Source organism: Capra hircus, chromosome 6, assembly GCF_001704415.2.
Source record: "Capra hircus breed San Clemente chromosome 6, ASM170441v1, whole genome shotgun sequence".
Taxonomy (NCBI): Eukaryota; Metazoa; Chordata; class Mammalia; order Artiodactyla; family Bovidae; genus Capra; species Capra hircus.
Window position 1 is genome coordinate 110,980,716 of NC_030813.1, and position 14,055 is coordinate 110,994,770.

At 43.7% G+C, this 14,055-nt stretch overlaps 1 protein-coding gene across 4 annotated transcripts in view; it reads left to right on the forward strand.

Moving 5' to 3' along the window:
* Positions 1-14,055, forward strand: part of CC2D2A (coiled-coil and C2 domain containing 2A) — a 130,213-nt gene that overhangs the window by 67,182 nt on the left and 48,976 nt on the right. For all 4 annotated transcript variants that reach the window (XM_013964800.2, XM_013964801.2, XM_013964803.2 and 1 more), the window contains one exon: positions 11,853-12,009. In XM_013964800.2, the coding sequence (XP_013820254.2) occupies positions 11,853-12,009 (157 nt within the window). The remainder of the gene's footprint in view (positions 1-11,852; positions 12,010-14,055) is intronic.

A 14,055-nucleotide genomic window follows, 5' to 3' on the forward strand; every position in this document is an offset into this window, starting at 1 on the left:
ACCGCAGACCAGTGAGTAGAGTTTCCTGTGCTTTACAGTAGGTTCTCATTGGCTGTCTATTTTATACACAGCAGCAATGGCATATGGGCTTCCCACGTGGCTCAGTGGGTAAAGAACCCACCTGCCAAAGCAGGATACATAAGAGACGTGGGTTCGATCCCCGAGTTAAGAAGATCTGCTAGAGGAGGGCATGGCAACCCATGCCAGTATTCTTGCCTGGAAAATCCCATGGACACAGGAGCCTGGTGGGCTACAGTCCATGGAGTCGCCAAGAGTCAGACAACTGAAGTGACTGCGCACACACACAGCAATAGTGTACATATGTCAGCCCCAATCTCCCAATTTTTCCCACTCCGTATTTTAATTATAGTCACTGTCCCAAGAATTGTTGCTCATCACAGGTGCGAGATGGCTTTAAATCATCCATTGGTTACTCTGGTGTCCTAATAGATTCTCAAAGGCAACAGAAGGTCGAGGCATGTCTTAAGGTCTTGGCAGAGAAGATCTGTTACCCTACTTGGCTCCCAAAAATGCTGGCAGAGAAACTGACCACAGTGCTCAAGTGTGTGTCTCAGGACAAGATGAGGGGATAAGGGAGAAGGGGAGAGTAGAGAGATCTCTGGCTCATTCATTAGAGAACTTCAACCTCACGCCGAACCAAGATTCTGGCATAATATACCAGAGAAATCAATTTCTGTAATCACAGATCATTTTAATAGGGGTGGTGGTACAGGTGCTAGGATCCCCCCCAAAATAAATCAAACTCCCCACTAGCCTAATGGCCAGCGTTAGCAATATATTTATTTGTGTCTGTTATCGTTTTCTAAAGGTGCCATAACTAAGCACCACAAATCTGGTGACTTAAGATAACAGATGTTTAATCTTTCAACGTTCTGAAGGCCCTGAAGTCTGAGGTCAAGGTGTCAGTAGAGCCGTGCTCTCTCCGGAAGCTCTAGAGAAGAACCTTTCCTGCCTCTGCAGCTCCTGGTGGCTCCAGGTGTTCTGTGGCTTGTGGCAGCATCACTCCAAACTATGCTTCCATCTCCACGTGGCCTTCTCATGTCTGTGTGTCCTTTTCTGTCTCTTACAAGGACATTCTTGTTGGATTTAGGACTCACCCTAATCCAGTATGAGCTCATTTGGATCTTTAACTAATAATACCTGGAAAGACTATTTTTTCCATCTGAGGTCACATTCTGTGATCCCAGGTAGACATAAATTTTACAGGACACTGGGCTTCCCTGGTCATTCAGTGGAGCCTACCTGCACGAAACGCAGGTTCAATCCCTGGGTCAAGAAGATCCCCTGGAGGAGGAGATGGCAACCCACTCCAGTATTCTTGCCTAGGAAATCCCATGGACAGAGAAGCCTCATAAGCTACAGTCCATGCGGTGGCAAAGAGTGGGACACAATTTAGTGACTAAGCAACAGCAATGAAAAACAAGACACGTTCAACCCACTTCAATGTCTTAGGCTTGCTGTTCTGGCGAAGCCTCTCGTGTTGCTGACAGATTCTATTTCATGATACTAATAGGCACGTTAATTAGGCTTGCAAATACACAGCACATGTACTGTTGTCTGCCATCTTCCACCCATGCAGAAATCACTAATCCTTATCCACCACTTGTGCAGAAATTTCTCTTTTTTTTTTTTTTTAAATGGGAGGATAATTTACAATGTGATGTTAGTTTCTGCTGTACATCAATGTGAGTCAGTTCTTTGTATACATATATCCCCTCCTTCTTGAGCCTTCCTCCCAGCCCCCCATCCCACCCATTTTCGTTATCACATAGCACCGGGCTGCGCCCCCTGTATTACACAGCATAGCTATTCCCCCAAGCCATCTGTTTTACATGTGGTAATATATGTCTGTCGATGCTGCTCTCTCAATTTGTCCCTTCGTCCCACCCTGCCCTTCCCCCACTGTGCCCACAAGTCTTTTCTCTACGCCTGTGTCTGTATTCCTGCCCTGCAAGTAGGTTCACCAGTACCATTTTTCTAGATTTTATATACATGTGTTAATATATAATATTAGTTTTTCTCTATCTGACTTACTACTCTGTGCAACAGACTCTAGGTTCATCCACCTCACTACAACTGACTCAGAAATTTCTCATTCTTATCCACCACCCTTGCCAGAAATGACAGCTGAGCATGCCTATTTTCCCCCACTGAGCCTGGATATAACTTCAGACTCCTCCTCAACATGGTACTCCAAGCAGCCAATATTTCTTATTATAATTGACATTGAAGTCCACAGATACAACTACAGCTGTGTAGTTATCAAAATATTTTAGTATTTCTCAACTGAATGATTGAGTACTGGTTATAGATACAATTAATTGAGAGAATATTGTATTTTGACTGTCTAGAAATAATATTGTACCATTTGAAAATTTTCCATATGATTGCAAGTTTTGAATAAGGGAAGGTTCAACAATTACTGGCAACTTCAGGAGGGTAAGAAAAGCCACCTTAAAAGCTCTGTTTATGCCAGTGCTATCAAATGCTTAACTTTAGAGAGTAATGTGCTTCAGAAAATGTTCCGAGATTCTCAGAATGATCATGTATCCCTTGATGACTCAACACCAAGCTCCAAATGTTTGTTGCTTGATTGTGGAGAGCCAACTGAGGGTCTGATGCTGAGCCAGGAGTTTAGTGGAACGTTGGAAGCTGCGTATAAAGAGCGATGTACATGGCCCTGCCTGCAGGAGCTTTAAACCCAGCTGGGAGATGAGAGACAACTATTGGAGTGGCCCAAAAGTTCATTCAGGTTTCTCTATATGATGTTACAAAAAACCCAAATGACCCTTTTGATCAACCCAATGCAAAGAAATAACACTAAGCAGAGTATGGATACACAGGATATGGAAGGGAACAGTGTCAACTGTGAGGTTTGATTTTTTTTTGCATGTTTCAAACCATAGGACACAGTGTTTCCTAGCCAGGCTTGAGATCGGCTGCCAGGGCAACCCTACAAAGCAGAAGATAAGCCCAGGAGGGAGGGGATGAGGCTGGGGACTCACAGAGGAAATGGGAGGAAGGAATTAATTAAAGCAACACTGCAGATATGCAGATGACACCACCCTAATGGCAGAAAGTGAAGAGGAGCTAAAAAGCCTCTTGATGAAACTGAAAGAGGAGAGCGAAAAAGTTGGCTTAAAGCTCAACATTCAGAAAATGAAGATCATGGCATCCGGTCCCATCACTTCATGGGAAATAGATGGGGAAACAGTGGAAACAGTGTCAGACTTTATTTTGGGGGGCTCCAAAATCACTGCAGATGGTGACTGCAGCCATGAAATTAAAAGACGCTTACTCCTTGGAAGAAAAGTTATGACCAACCTAGATAGCATATTCAAAAGCAGAGACATTACTTTGCCGACTAAGGTCCGTCTAGTCAAGGCTATGGTTTTTCCAGTTGTCATGTATGGATGTGAGAGTTGGACTGTGAAGAAGGCTGAGCGCCGAAGAATTGATGCTTTTGAACTGTGATGTTGGAGAAGACTCTTGAGAGTCCCTTGGACTGCAAGGAGATCCAATCAGTCCATTCTGAAGGAGATCAACCCTGGGTGTACTTTGGAAGGAATGATGCTGAAGCTGAAGCTCCAGTACTTTGGCCACCTCATGTGAAGAGTGACCATTGGACAAGACTCTGATGCTGGGAGGGATTGGGGGCAGGAGGAGAAGGGGACGACTGAGGATGAGATGGCTGGATAGCATCACGGACTCGATGGACGTGAGTCTGAGTGAACTCCAGGAGATGGTGATGGACAGGGAGGCCTGGTGTGCTGCGATTCATGGGGTCGCAAAGAGTCGGACACAACTAGCGACTGAACTGAACTGAACTGCAGCCTGGAGGGCTTCCCAGGTGGCGCAAGTGGTAAAGAATACTCCTGACAATGCAGGAGACATAAGAGACGCGGGTTCAATCCCTGGATTGGAACGATCCCCTGGAAGAGGGCAGGGAAATCTATTCCAGTTATTCTTGCCTGGAGAATCCCCATGGACAGAGGAGCCTGGGGGGCTACAGTCCATGGGTCACAAAGAGTCAGACGTGACTGAAGTGACTTAGCAGGTGCACACACACAGCCTTGAAAGAAGGGATTGGCAGGGCTTGACGATGGCTTCATTTGTTGGCCTTCATGCGTTGAGTCCGACTCTTTGCGACCCCATGGACTGTAACCCACCGGGCTCCTTTGTCCATGGGGTTTTTCAGGCAAGAATACTGGGGTGGGTTGCCATTTCCTTCTCCAGGAGATCTTCCTAGACCAGGGATTGAACCCGCATTTCCTGCATTGACAGCAGATTCTTTACCACTGAGCCACCTGGGAAGCCTGTGATGGTTTGACTAGAGAGAGGAAAAAGAAAGAGCCTCAGAGTTGGCCCCAAGTGAAGGGTGAGATGGGACTTCACAGGATGGAAGCTGAAACAGGACCAGAGTCCTTCCAGAAAGGTCTCAAAGCTTCGGGATTCTGAAGTCTTTCCAAAATAAATGCTTGTTGTTGTTGTTCAGCCACTCAGTCGTGTCCCACTGTCTGCAACTCCATGGACTTGGTCTTTCACAAAAATGAAGTTTGGCTTAGAAATAGAGAAAGCTTAGTGATAATGACCTTCGCTCCTTTCCCTTTACATGCACACCAGTCATGCCACCCCATACTCATCAACCTGACTCCCAAAAACTAACAACAGCTGTGTAATATTGTTGGGTAGCTTTTACGCATCTTGGCATTATTGTTTTTCTCCTTATGAATCAGTCCTGTTGATCTTTTATATTCCTGGCACATGGACTGAGATAGGGAACTTTCCTTTTAACCCAGCTGGAAGTCACTTGACTCTCCCTTCCAGAGTCTCTCCTGGTTTCTCTGGCTTTTCTGATAGAACAGCACTCTCGGGGTGGAGACACCAGTCCTGTTTGGAGATGTGTCCTGGGTGACCCTCCTTCATCTCCCTGGGATGAGGGGGAGAGAGAATGAAATACCCAGAGGAGGCTTCCTCCCAGAAGCTCAGCAGGGAAGGGATCGGGGGTTGACAGGGGACCATGGTTTACTTTAGGGTGTGGTTGATTGGAGCACGTTTGTCAGCTGTGGGAAAAGCGGCCAGCGCAGAAAAGATTGATGACTTGGAAAATAAAAGGGAAAACTGTGGAAGGAGAGGGTGGGAGAGGGAAAGGAAAGAGGGTGGGAGTGTTGAGAGATGATGGGATGGGATACTCCATCCATCAACCACAAGTGCTCCAATCAACCACACCCTAAAGTACACCATGGTCCCGTCAACCCCTGACTCCTTCCCTGCTGAGCTTCTGGGAGGAAGTCTCCTCTGGGTATCTTCATTCTCTCTCCCGCTCATCCTGGGGAGACGGAGGAGGGTCATCCAAGACTGGTGACCCCACCCCGAGAGGACGGTTCTAACAGAAAAGCCAGACCAGGAAACTCATGAACCTGTAGTATCCCATAGGCTCATGAGAGGTGAATCAAGACAGAAGAGCAGGACTTTCCTGGTGGCCCAGTGGCTAAGATTTTGCCTTCCAGTGCAGAGGCTGGGGGTTCGAACCCTGACTGGGGGCTAAGATCCCACATGCCTTGCATCCAAAAAAACAAACAAACAGAAAACAGAAATAAGATGTAACAACTTCAAAAATGGTCCACATCAAAAACACTCTTTAAAAAAAATAGAGAGTAGGAAGGTCCTTTGAGTTGGGAGTGATGACACAGAGGAGGGCAGGCCTCGGTCACCCGGAGTCTTTTCAGGGAGGGAGGGGAGTCTCTGGGCGTAGGAGTAAACAGTGTTTGATCCAACCCTGAGGGGAAGTGGGGACATCAGCCTAACTGAACCACAGTGTCACCGGGGCTGAGATCGCAGGGCGGCCCCCTGTACCAAATCCACCGCTACCACATGTGCAAGATAAGCCGTGCCGTGTTTTGCTTTGCTTTGCTTTGCTTAGGTTTTAAGATCAGAGAATCATGACTTAAGACCGTGCAACATAAACTACTTCACGATGGACTCTTCTTTCATCTGTCTTAACGCCCCTACATTTTTCTAAGATTTGGCTTATCGACATGATCCTAAGCACTGTTGTTAGCAGGTAAATTTGCACCAGAATGTTGACTTAAAGCAAACCTCATTCCAAATGCAGCAGAAGTTAATAATAATCTCACAGAGTCCCAATTTGGTAGCAGTTGATCTAATTGCTATTCAGAATTCACTGCTGCCTTTTTTTTTTAATACAACAGGAATTTTTGAACCACTGAACATAAATCAAATTATATTTCCTGTCTTATTTCTTCATTAACATTTCACCTTCAAACAGACACACACAAACTCACTTTGCTTAGAGCGGTGCTTCTTGGTGAAGATAACTTTGTACCCCCGGGGGACAGCTGACAAGGTCTGGTTACATTGTAATTATTACAGGTGGTGAGGAGCCGCTGGCACCTCTAATAGGTGAAAGCCAGCGATGCTGGTGAACACTGGGCGATGCCCAGGACAACACATCACAGCCAAGAGCTGTTCAGCCCCAAAGCCAGTCGCTGAAGCTGAGAACCTCGGATTCAGAAAGAAAACAAAATTTCAACTCAATTATACAGAAAGCAATGTATAAATATTTACAAAGCCCAATGACTCAATGGACATGAGTTTGAGCAAGCTCTAGGAGTTGCTGATGGACAGGGAAGCCAGGTGTGCTGTTGTACATGGGGTCGCAGAGTCACACTGAATGACTGAACTGAACTGATGAAGCCCAAAGTGTCCACTCTCTGACTTTTAAAAAGAGCATTCTACCCTAGCATTAAATAGAGCTGTGATTTTAAAAATTAGGGAGTCTTGAAAAGACAGATCTTACATATTAAAGTTTAATGTAAATAAAAGAAATTCTTACGTTACAAAGCTTTTGTTGTTGTTTAGTCACTAAGTTTTATCTGACTTTTTTGAAACCCCAGGGACTGTAGGTCTAGTTGCTCTGTCCATGGAATTCTCCAGGCAAGAATACTGGAATGAGTAGCCATTCCATTTTCCAGGGGATCTTCCTGACCCAGGGACCCAACCCAGATCTCCTGCATTGCAGGTAGATTCGTTACTTTCAGAGCAACCAGGGAAGCCCAAGAGTGGTTAGAGATACAAAGTCAGGAAAAGTTTAGCTAAATGCTTAATACTGTATGTCCCCTTCTGAAGCATTTTACCAGCATAAATGGTATTTTCTGACTGTTGGTATGGTTTCTATTCCCTTAATTTGAAGTAATATCAAAGTTTTATTAGTCCCTCACGTTTTTAAGCATTTGAGACAATGTAGTTTGCTTTTTACCTCCTTATTTTTGGGCACCCAGAAATATAGATGATTTAACTCTAAATATGGAATATGCCCTAACATTCCTATAGGTTCTCAGAAGCTTAATGTCTTCCTTGAAAATAACTAGGGTGTCTCGAAAAGACATTCTTACAAGTTAAAATTCAATTTAAATAAAAGAAATGCCTATTTTATAAAACTGAATAAAATCAACTGGCCAACAGGATTTAATGAGACATCTGGGAAATGTAATCATGTTTATGAAAGATCTTTGTGAACTGCGAAGTATTAGAAAAATGCACATGCTTGTTGCCAACTGTATGCCCAGGTGAAGAAGAAATGGCATTTATACAGAAGGAAAAAGGCTTTTCATCCATCTCAGTTAAGCTGCACCACTGCCTTCCTGCTGAACTTTGGGTAACATCCTCATTTTACAATGAGAGCAAAAGTAGGGGGATGTCACGCCCAAGATCAAGTTGAAGTGTCGCGGTTCAGATCCAGACCAGTGGGACCACAAGGCTGCCACGTCCTGTCCACCACCCCGCCCTCTGCAGGCAGTGGGAGGCGCTGACCATCCACTGGGGAGTGAAACAAATCAGGTGAAAAAATCTGAGAGCCAGGCAACTCCCAAGTCTACCAGCGGTTCAGAGAAGAGAACAATTCCATCCCATCGATTTATCATCTAACACCTTGTTTCCAGTGAGAGTTAACGTGCTCCTTTCTAAAGATATCAATTCACAGAGGAGAGGTACTGAGCAATCAAAGGGAAATCAAACAAGGCCTCTACCCTCAGGAATCTCACTCTTCAGTGAGACAAATGACAAACAAGGAATTTCAGTAGAGGAGATAAGCGTTCCTACAGGGAAAGCCCAGGGATTGGTGGGGGCATTCAAGTAAGTGTGGGTGGGCACATGACAACCTCGTGCAGTCCTCACACAGGATCCGATACAGCAGAGCACCTTCCAGGGAGTTCAGACACCCTCACAAAGTGGACAGTACACCTTCCCCTGGCCAGGCGAGCCAGTCCCTTGAGAATCTGAGAAACGAGAGTCAGAGACAGGAAGAGCTCAGTGGTCTTTTAATTACAGCTTCCCACGTGGAAGGCTGTGCTTTAACCTTTTGTCACGGTTGTGTTGTTGTTTACTAAGTTGCGTCCGACTGTTTTGCGACACCATGGACTGTAGCACTCCAGGCTCCTCTGTCCATGGGATTTCCCAGGCAAGAACACTGGAGTGGGTTGCTATTTCCTTCTCCAGGGCATCTTTCCAACCCAGGAATTGAACCCACATCTCCTGCATTAGCAGGTCGTTTCTCTACCACTGAGCCACCCTGGGAAACCCAACCTTTGCTTTTAGCCATTGTTTATACAGCACTTCCATGTTTTGTGGTTCTTTCTTTTAGGTTTTTAATTCTCTTTCAATCATTATTGCTCACCAATCTGTCTAAAGTAATTATATTTACTTTATAAATCATGGATTATGGTTATGGCTTTAAAAGATTTCTTAGTTTTATTCACCTTTCTGATTTTCCTTGACCCGAGAGGAAAACATAACAAAAAGTGAATGCGTCCTGAAGGGAGACAGTGGTAGATTCACATCCCAGCTTTGTGACTCACGAGATGAAGGACAAGGAGAAATTTCTCCCCTCTGTTGAGCCCCACATCCATCATCTAGGATTGTGGGGTCTGCTATCTTGCTTAATCTTTACCAGAAACCATCCTTTATAGGACTGTGGTTAAGATTAAGCATGATACCAGACCTAAAGCTCTTAATGGCTTCACACAAAGGCTTGTCTGGGTGAATAAAAATTCAAGAAGTACAAAAAGAATTTTAAAGAAAGAAAAATGCACCATTCTTTCTGGCTGAAACTTTATGCCAAAGAGTCCATAAGTTAACAGGTCAAACCAAGGTCTCTTGTGCAGTGAGCAACAAACTGCTCCATGTTCTTTATAGTCTGTGATATTATAAAACTGCAGGCTTTTATGAGAAGTTGGGACAAGCCAAAAAATTGGCCTTTCTTTTTCCATTAGAGTTCTAAACCAATAAAAGTATAGAGAAAATCTGTAAAAAAGATACAAAGAGAGAGGGATCATTTATAAAGTAATAGAGGCTTGAGGGACATACCAATCAACTTCAGTGTATGAAATCATTGTCATCCTGATTCAAAATATTATAGTAATTTTTTGAGATTCTGAAGGGCATTGGAAACTTAGTGATATTTGGCATTATTCAGGAATCGCTGTGATAATTGTGTGGTAATTATGCCTTTTTATATCCTCCTTTGGAGATACATATTGCAATATTTACAGATGAAATGATGTCTAAGCTCAGAATACTAATGAAGAGGCAAATAGTTGAGAATATAGATAAAACCAGATTGCCAATAACTTAATGGTAATTGAAGCTAGGTAGGTGACGGGTTCATAGTATATTATTCTTCTGATATTATATATATTTGAAACTTTAATATATCTTTTTAATATAGATAAAAATATCACCTGTCTACTAGTAAAGATGGAATTGGAGAGTATGGCTTAAATGTGCAACTCATGGCCTCCCTGCTCAGCCCTTGAATCAAGCAGGGGTAAGCCCCAAACAGCCGCAGGTCTCTTGGTGCGCTCAGCCTGTTAGAATAGCTCACAGTGGTACTCAGTTTGGGGTCTTGAATTCAGTTCCTATGGAGACTCTGCCTTTGTCTTTGTCTCAGTAGCCCCTCCAAACTCAATCAGCCATGTTGCAAATGTGAGCTGGTGAATACCAGGTAGATGAGGCCTGGATAGAGGGCCACACGAATCCATCCTTCTCATCCTTAGAAAAGAGTTCACAGCACAACACGTGCTGTATTAAGGGAGGGTGGGCAGAGAGACTCCGTAGTGTCATCTCTGCACATTCAGGTGGTGAGTGGAAAGATAATCAGAGGGGGATTGATTACATCAGGAGAAAAACAGGAACATTTCACCGAGAGGAGTTGTGGTACATACATACAATGGAGTATTACTCAGCCATAAAAAGGAGCAAAATTGAGCCAGTTCCAGTGAGGTGGATGAACCTAGAGCCTGTTATACAGAGTGCAGTTAGTCAGAAAGAGAAAAACAAATATTATATATTAGCGTATACATATGGAATCTAGAAAAATGGTGCCGATGAACATATTTGCATGGCAGGAATAGAGACAAGATGTAGAGAATGGACTTTTGGACGCAGTACAGGGGAGGGGAGAGGGGGACGAACTGAGAGCGCAGCCCTGACGTGTATACACCGTCATGGGTGAAACTGAGAGCTAGTGGGGAGCTGCTGTACGGCACAGGGGACTCAGCTCAGGGCTCCGTGATGACTTAGAGTGGCAGGAAGGGGGTAGGTGTAACGGAGGTTCAAGAGGCTGGGGACATATGTATACCTATGGCTGATTCACGTGGATGTGTGGCAGAAACCAACACGACACTGTAAACCAATTATCCGCCAATTAAAAATAAATTTAAAAATAAAAAAGAGGGAGGAGATATATGTATACTTAGAGCTGATTCAAGTTGTCGTACAGCAGAAACTAACACAGCATTATAAAGTAATTATCCTCCAATTAAAAATAAAAAGATAGAAATGTTTCATTAGTAGAAACAAAAGAGCAAGATCTGCATTTTAGAAAAATATGTACCAGCCGGAGAGGCTTCGTGGAGAGAGACAATGGAACATGGAAGGAAAGCAGCAGAGCTGATATTTTATCTTTTTCCCACAAAGGTGAAATGACCCAGGAATACAGGGGAAGCTTGATCACATGGAGCAGAGGGTCCGACTGAGACCGTATTGTATATTCGTAATCTGTGGGCGCCCTGGCAATGGGGTCTTCATCTCACGGTGATGACATGATGAGACACACCACAGTAATTAGCATCAGAACTATAGATGGTCCCATTGACCCCATTTTGGAAGAAGGTCTGTGAAGGAGATGGACAGGGCTCAGCAACTAACAAAGAAAATGAAGGTCCTAATGGAAAGACTGAGAGATTTACCAATAATAGATTTTATATTAATAATACCAATGATAATTATAATTAATAATTGATTGTATTAATAATACCAGTAATAATTTTCTGTTACCAATAATAAATTTGACCCAGTACCCTAGAGTACTTCAGGGTATAATGCTTTTCCTACTGACTTTGAAGTTGGTGCAGATAATAAACCATCTGGTGGCTTGTCCAAATTATCTCACCTTTCTATCTGATGCTGTTGCTCTCTGAAATAACTGGAACCAGGAAAAAGAGGAAGCCTATTCTCCAAAACGAATGCATATTAGTTTGAAATAGAAATATTTGCAGTACCCTGGTGCTTTGTAGTCAACCTCTCTACCGCAGACGATTGGGCCAGGCAAGAAGATAGGATGCTGATAACTTGCCAAGTAGGGTATGATCTGGTCTCCATGGAGACCAGAGCAGCACGACGCAACCCTCCACTCTGACTAGATGGATGCTCTGGACTAGATCAGTGAACAGCATAGACAAAGGACTGATTATCTGGGAGTGAGCACCCTTTGTTGCTGTCTTTATTTGGCTCTTTCTCTTCCTCAATTTCAGGTCTATGAGACGGTTGGACACAGTGGTACCACCTTGCTGGCGGAAGTGTTTCTGCCTATTCCTGAAACCACTGTTGTCAGTGGAAGGGCTCCCATTGAAGAAGTGGAGTTTAGCAGTAACCAGCATGTGACCCTGGACCACGAGGGAGTCGGAAGCGGTACGGAAGGCCCCAGCGGCTCACAGAATCACTGTCAGATTTGAACATCTTTTTCTTTTCCCTTATCAGACAACCAGACAATTACAACATTGCTATCAGAAATTCAAATGAAAGCAATAATCCCATACGATTTTTTGCAAAGTAATTTTTACATACTATGGGCGGCCAGTAAATTCATATAACTGTACAAGTATGGCCATGTGCATTAAGGGCCTTTAGATTGCCTTTGACACCTTAATTAGGAATCTTTCCTGAAAAAATAATTCAAAATGAAGATAAAACTTTGTGCATTAAAAAAAAAAAAAGTACCTCATAGTGTTATCTGTATGGTGGAAAAGTTTGAAATAAAATAATTGTTATGGGGATATTATTAAATAATATTCTCTCATCTCTCATTCTCTCATGGACTTTCTCACTCTGCCAACCATGTTTTTGAACCTCTCTTTAATATACTTGACATCTCTTTCCTTCACTTCTGTATGCTGTGTAATCTCTTTAAATCCGTCTTCTAAGTCATGAATTCACTTTCTGGCTGTGTCTAGTCATTGAAATTCATCACTGAGTTCCTCATTTCAATGGTTGTATTTTTCCCCTCTAGAAATCCTACTTAGTTTGTTTACAATCAGTTCTGACAACCTTTTGCCATTTTCTGGTACTCGCAATCATTTATTTCATTCATTCATTCACTCCTTCAGTCTTTGTGTGTGTGTTAGCCTGTCAGTAGTGTCCAGCTCTTTGTGACCCCATGGACTGCAACCTGCCAGGCCCCTCTGTGCATAGAGTTCTCCAGGCAAGAATAGTTTTCAGTATTCTGTATCTGGCACTCCAGCACTTTTCTGCTTATTGGTCTGATTCTCTTTCTTCACATGCCTGGTGATTTTTTACTGTGAGTGCATATCTGGGTGCAAGAATCCCTTGAGTCCCAAATCCGATCACCAGTCTAAAAGTCTGGAGATCTAAGCTTTTAGTTCCAACTCTGTTACTGACAAACTGTGTGATCCTAGTAATCATGTAACCTCTTTGACTATCATCTTCCTCTTTCATAAGGGGGGTCTAACAGTACTGCCCTTAAATGTCTTATGGGGTTATTTTGAAGATCAAGATGCAGGGTTCAGTATGAAGGAAAGATTTTTTTTTTTAATCATAAAGTAAAATAAGTACACTTTATTTAATTTATTTTGGCTGCGCTGGGTCTTCATCGCAGCATTCCAGCTCTTCATTGCAACACACAGGCTTAGTTGCCCTGTGGCATGTGGGATCTTAGTTCTCTGACCAGGGGCCAAACCCATGTCCCCTGCATTGGAAGGCAGATTCTTAACCACTGGACCACCAGGGAAGGCCCTGAAGGAAAGCTCTTTAGAAAACACAAATAGGCTATTATAGGGTTACCAGTGGTGGTGTTTTGTGTTAACATCAATAATATTAACTTGGACTCCAGAACAAGAAGTTCCTATGTAAGTGAAAAAGTGAAAGTCGCTCAGTCGTGTTCAACTCTTTGTGACCCCATGGACTATACAGTCCATGGAATTCTCCAGGCCAGCATACTGGAGTGAGTAGCCTTTTCCTTCTCCAGGGGATCTTCCCAACCCAGGGATGGAACCCTGTTCTCCTGCATTGCTGGCAGATTCTTTACCAGCTTAGCCACCAGGAAAGCCTATGTTTCATGCTTAAAAATCTTTTCTTCTTTTACGTAATTAATGTCCTGTCCAGAGACTTTTTGTCATTAACGTCAAATCAGTGGGAGCCTAGTCGTGAGGCTTTAAAGTTTCTAGCATAGCTGAGCGACAGCTTCTCTGGAGTGGCCAGTGCCTGCCTGGTCTGTCTGAGGCTTCGCAGGTTTTTCCTCACTTGACATGCTATTTCTCATTCCAGGCACGCTCTCACCTGAGGGCCTTTGCATCGTTCCTTCTGCCAAGAAGGCTCTTTCCCAAGATACCTACATGCCTCCCTTCCACTTTCTTCAGGCCTTTCATTATTCAGAAGGGACCTCTCATGGAGCCTTCCCTTGCCACTTAACATTGGAAAGTTTAACCCCTGCCTCCTCCT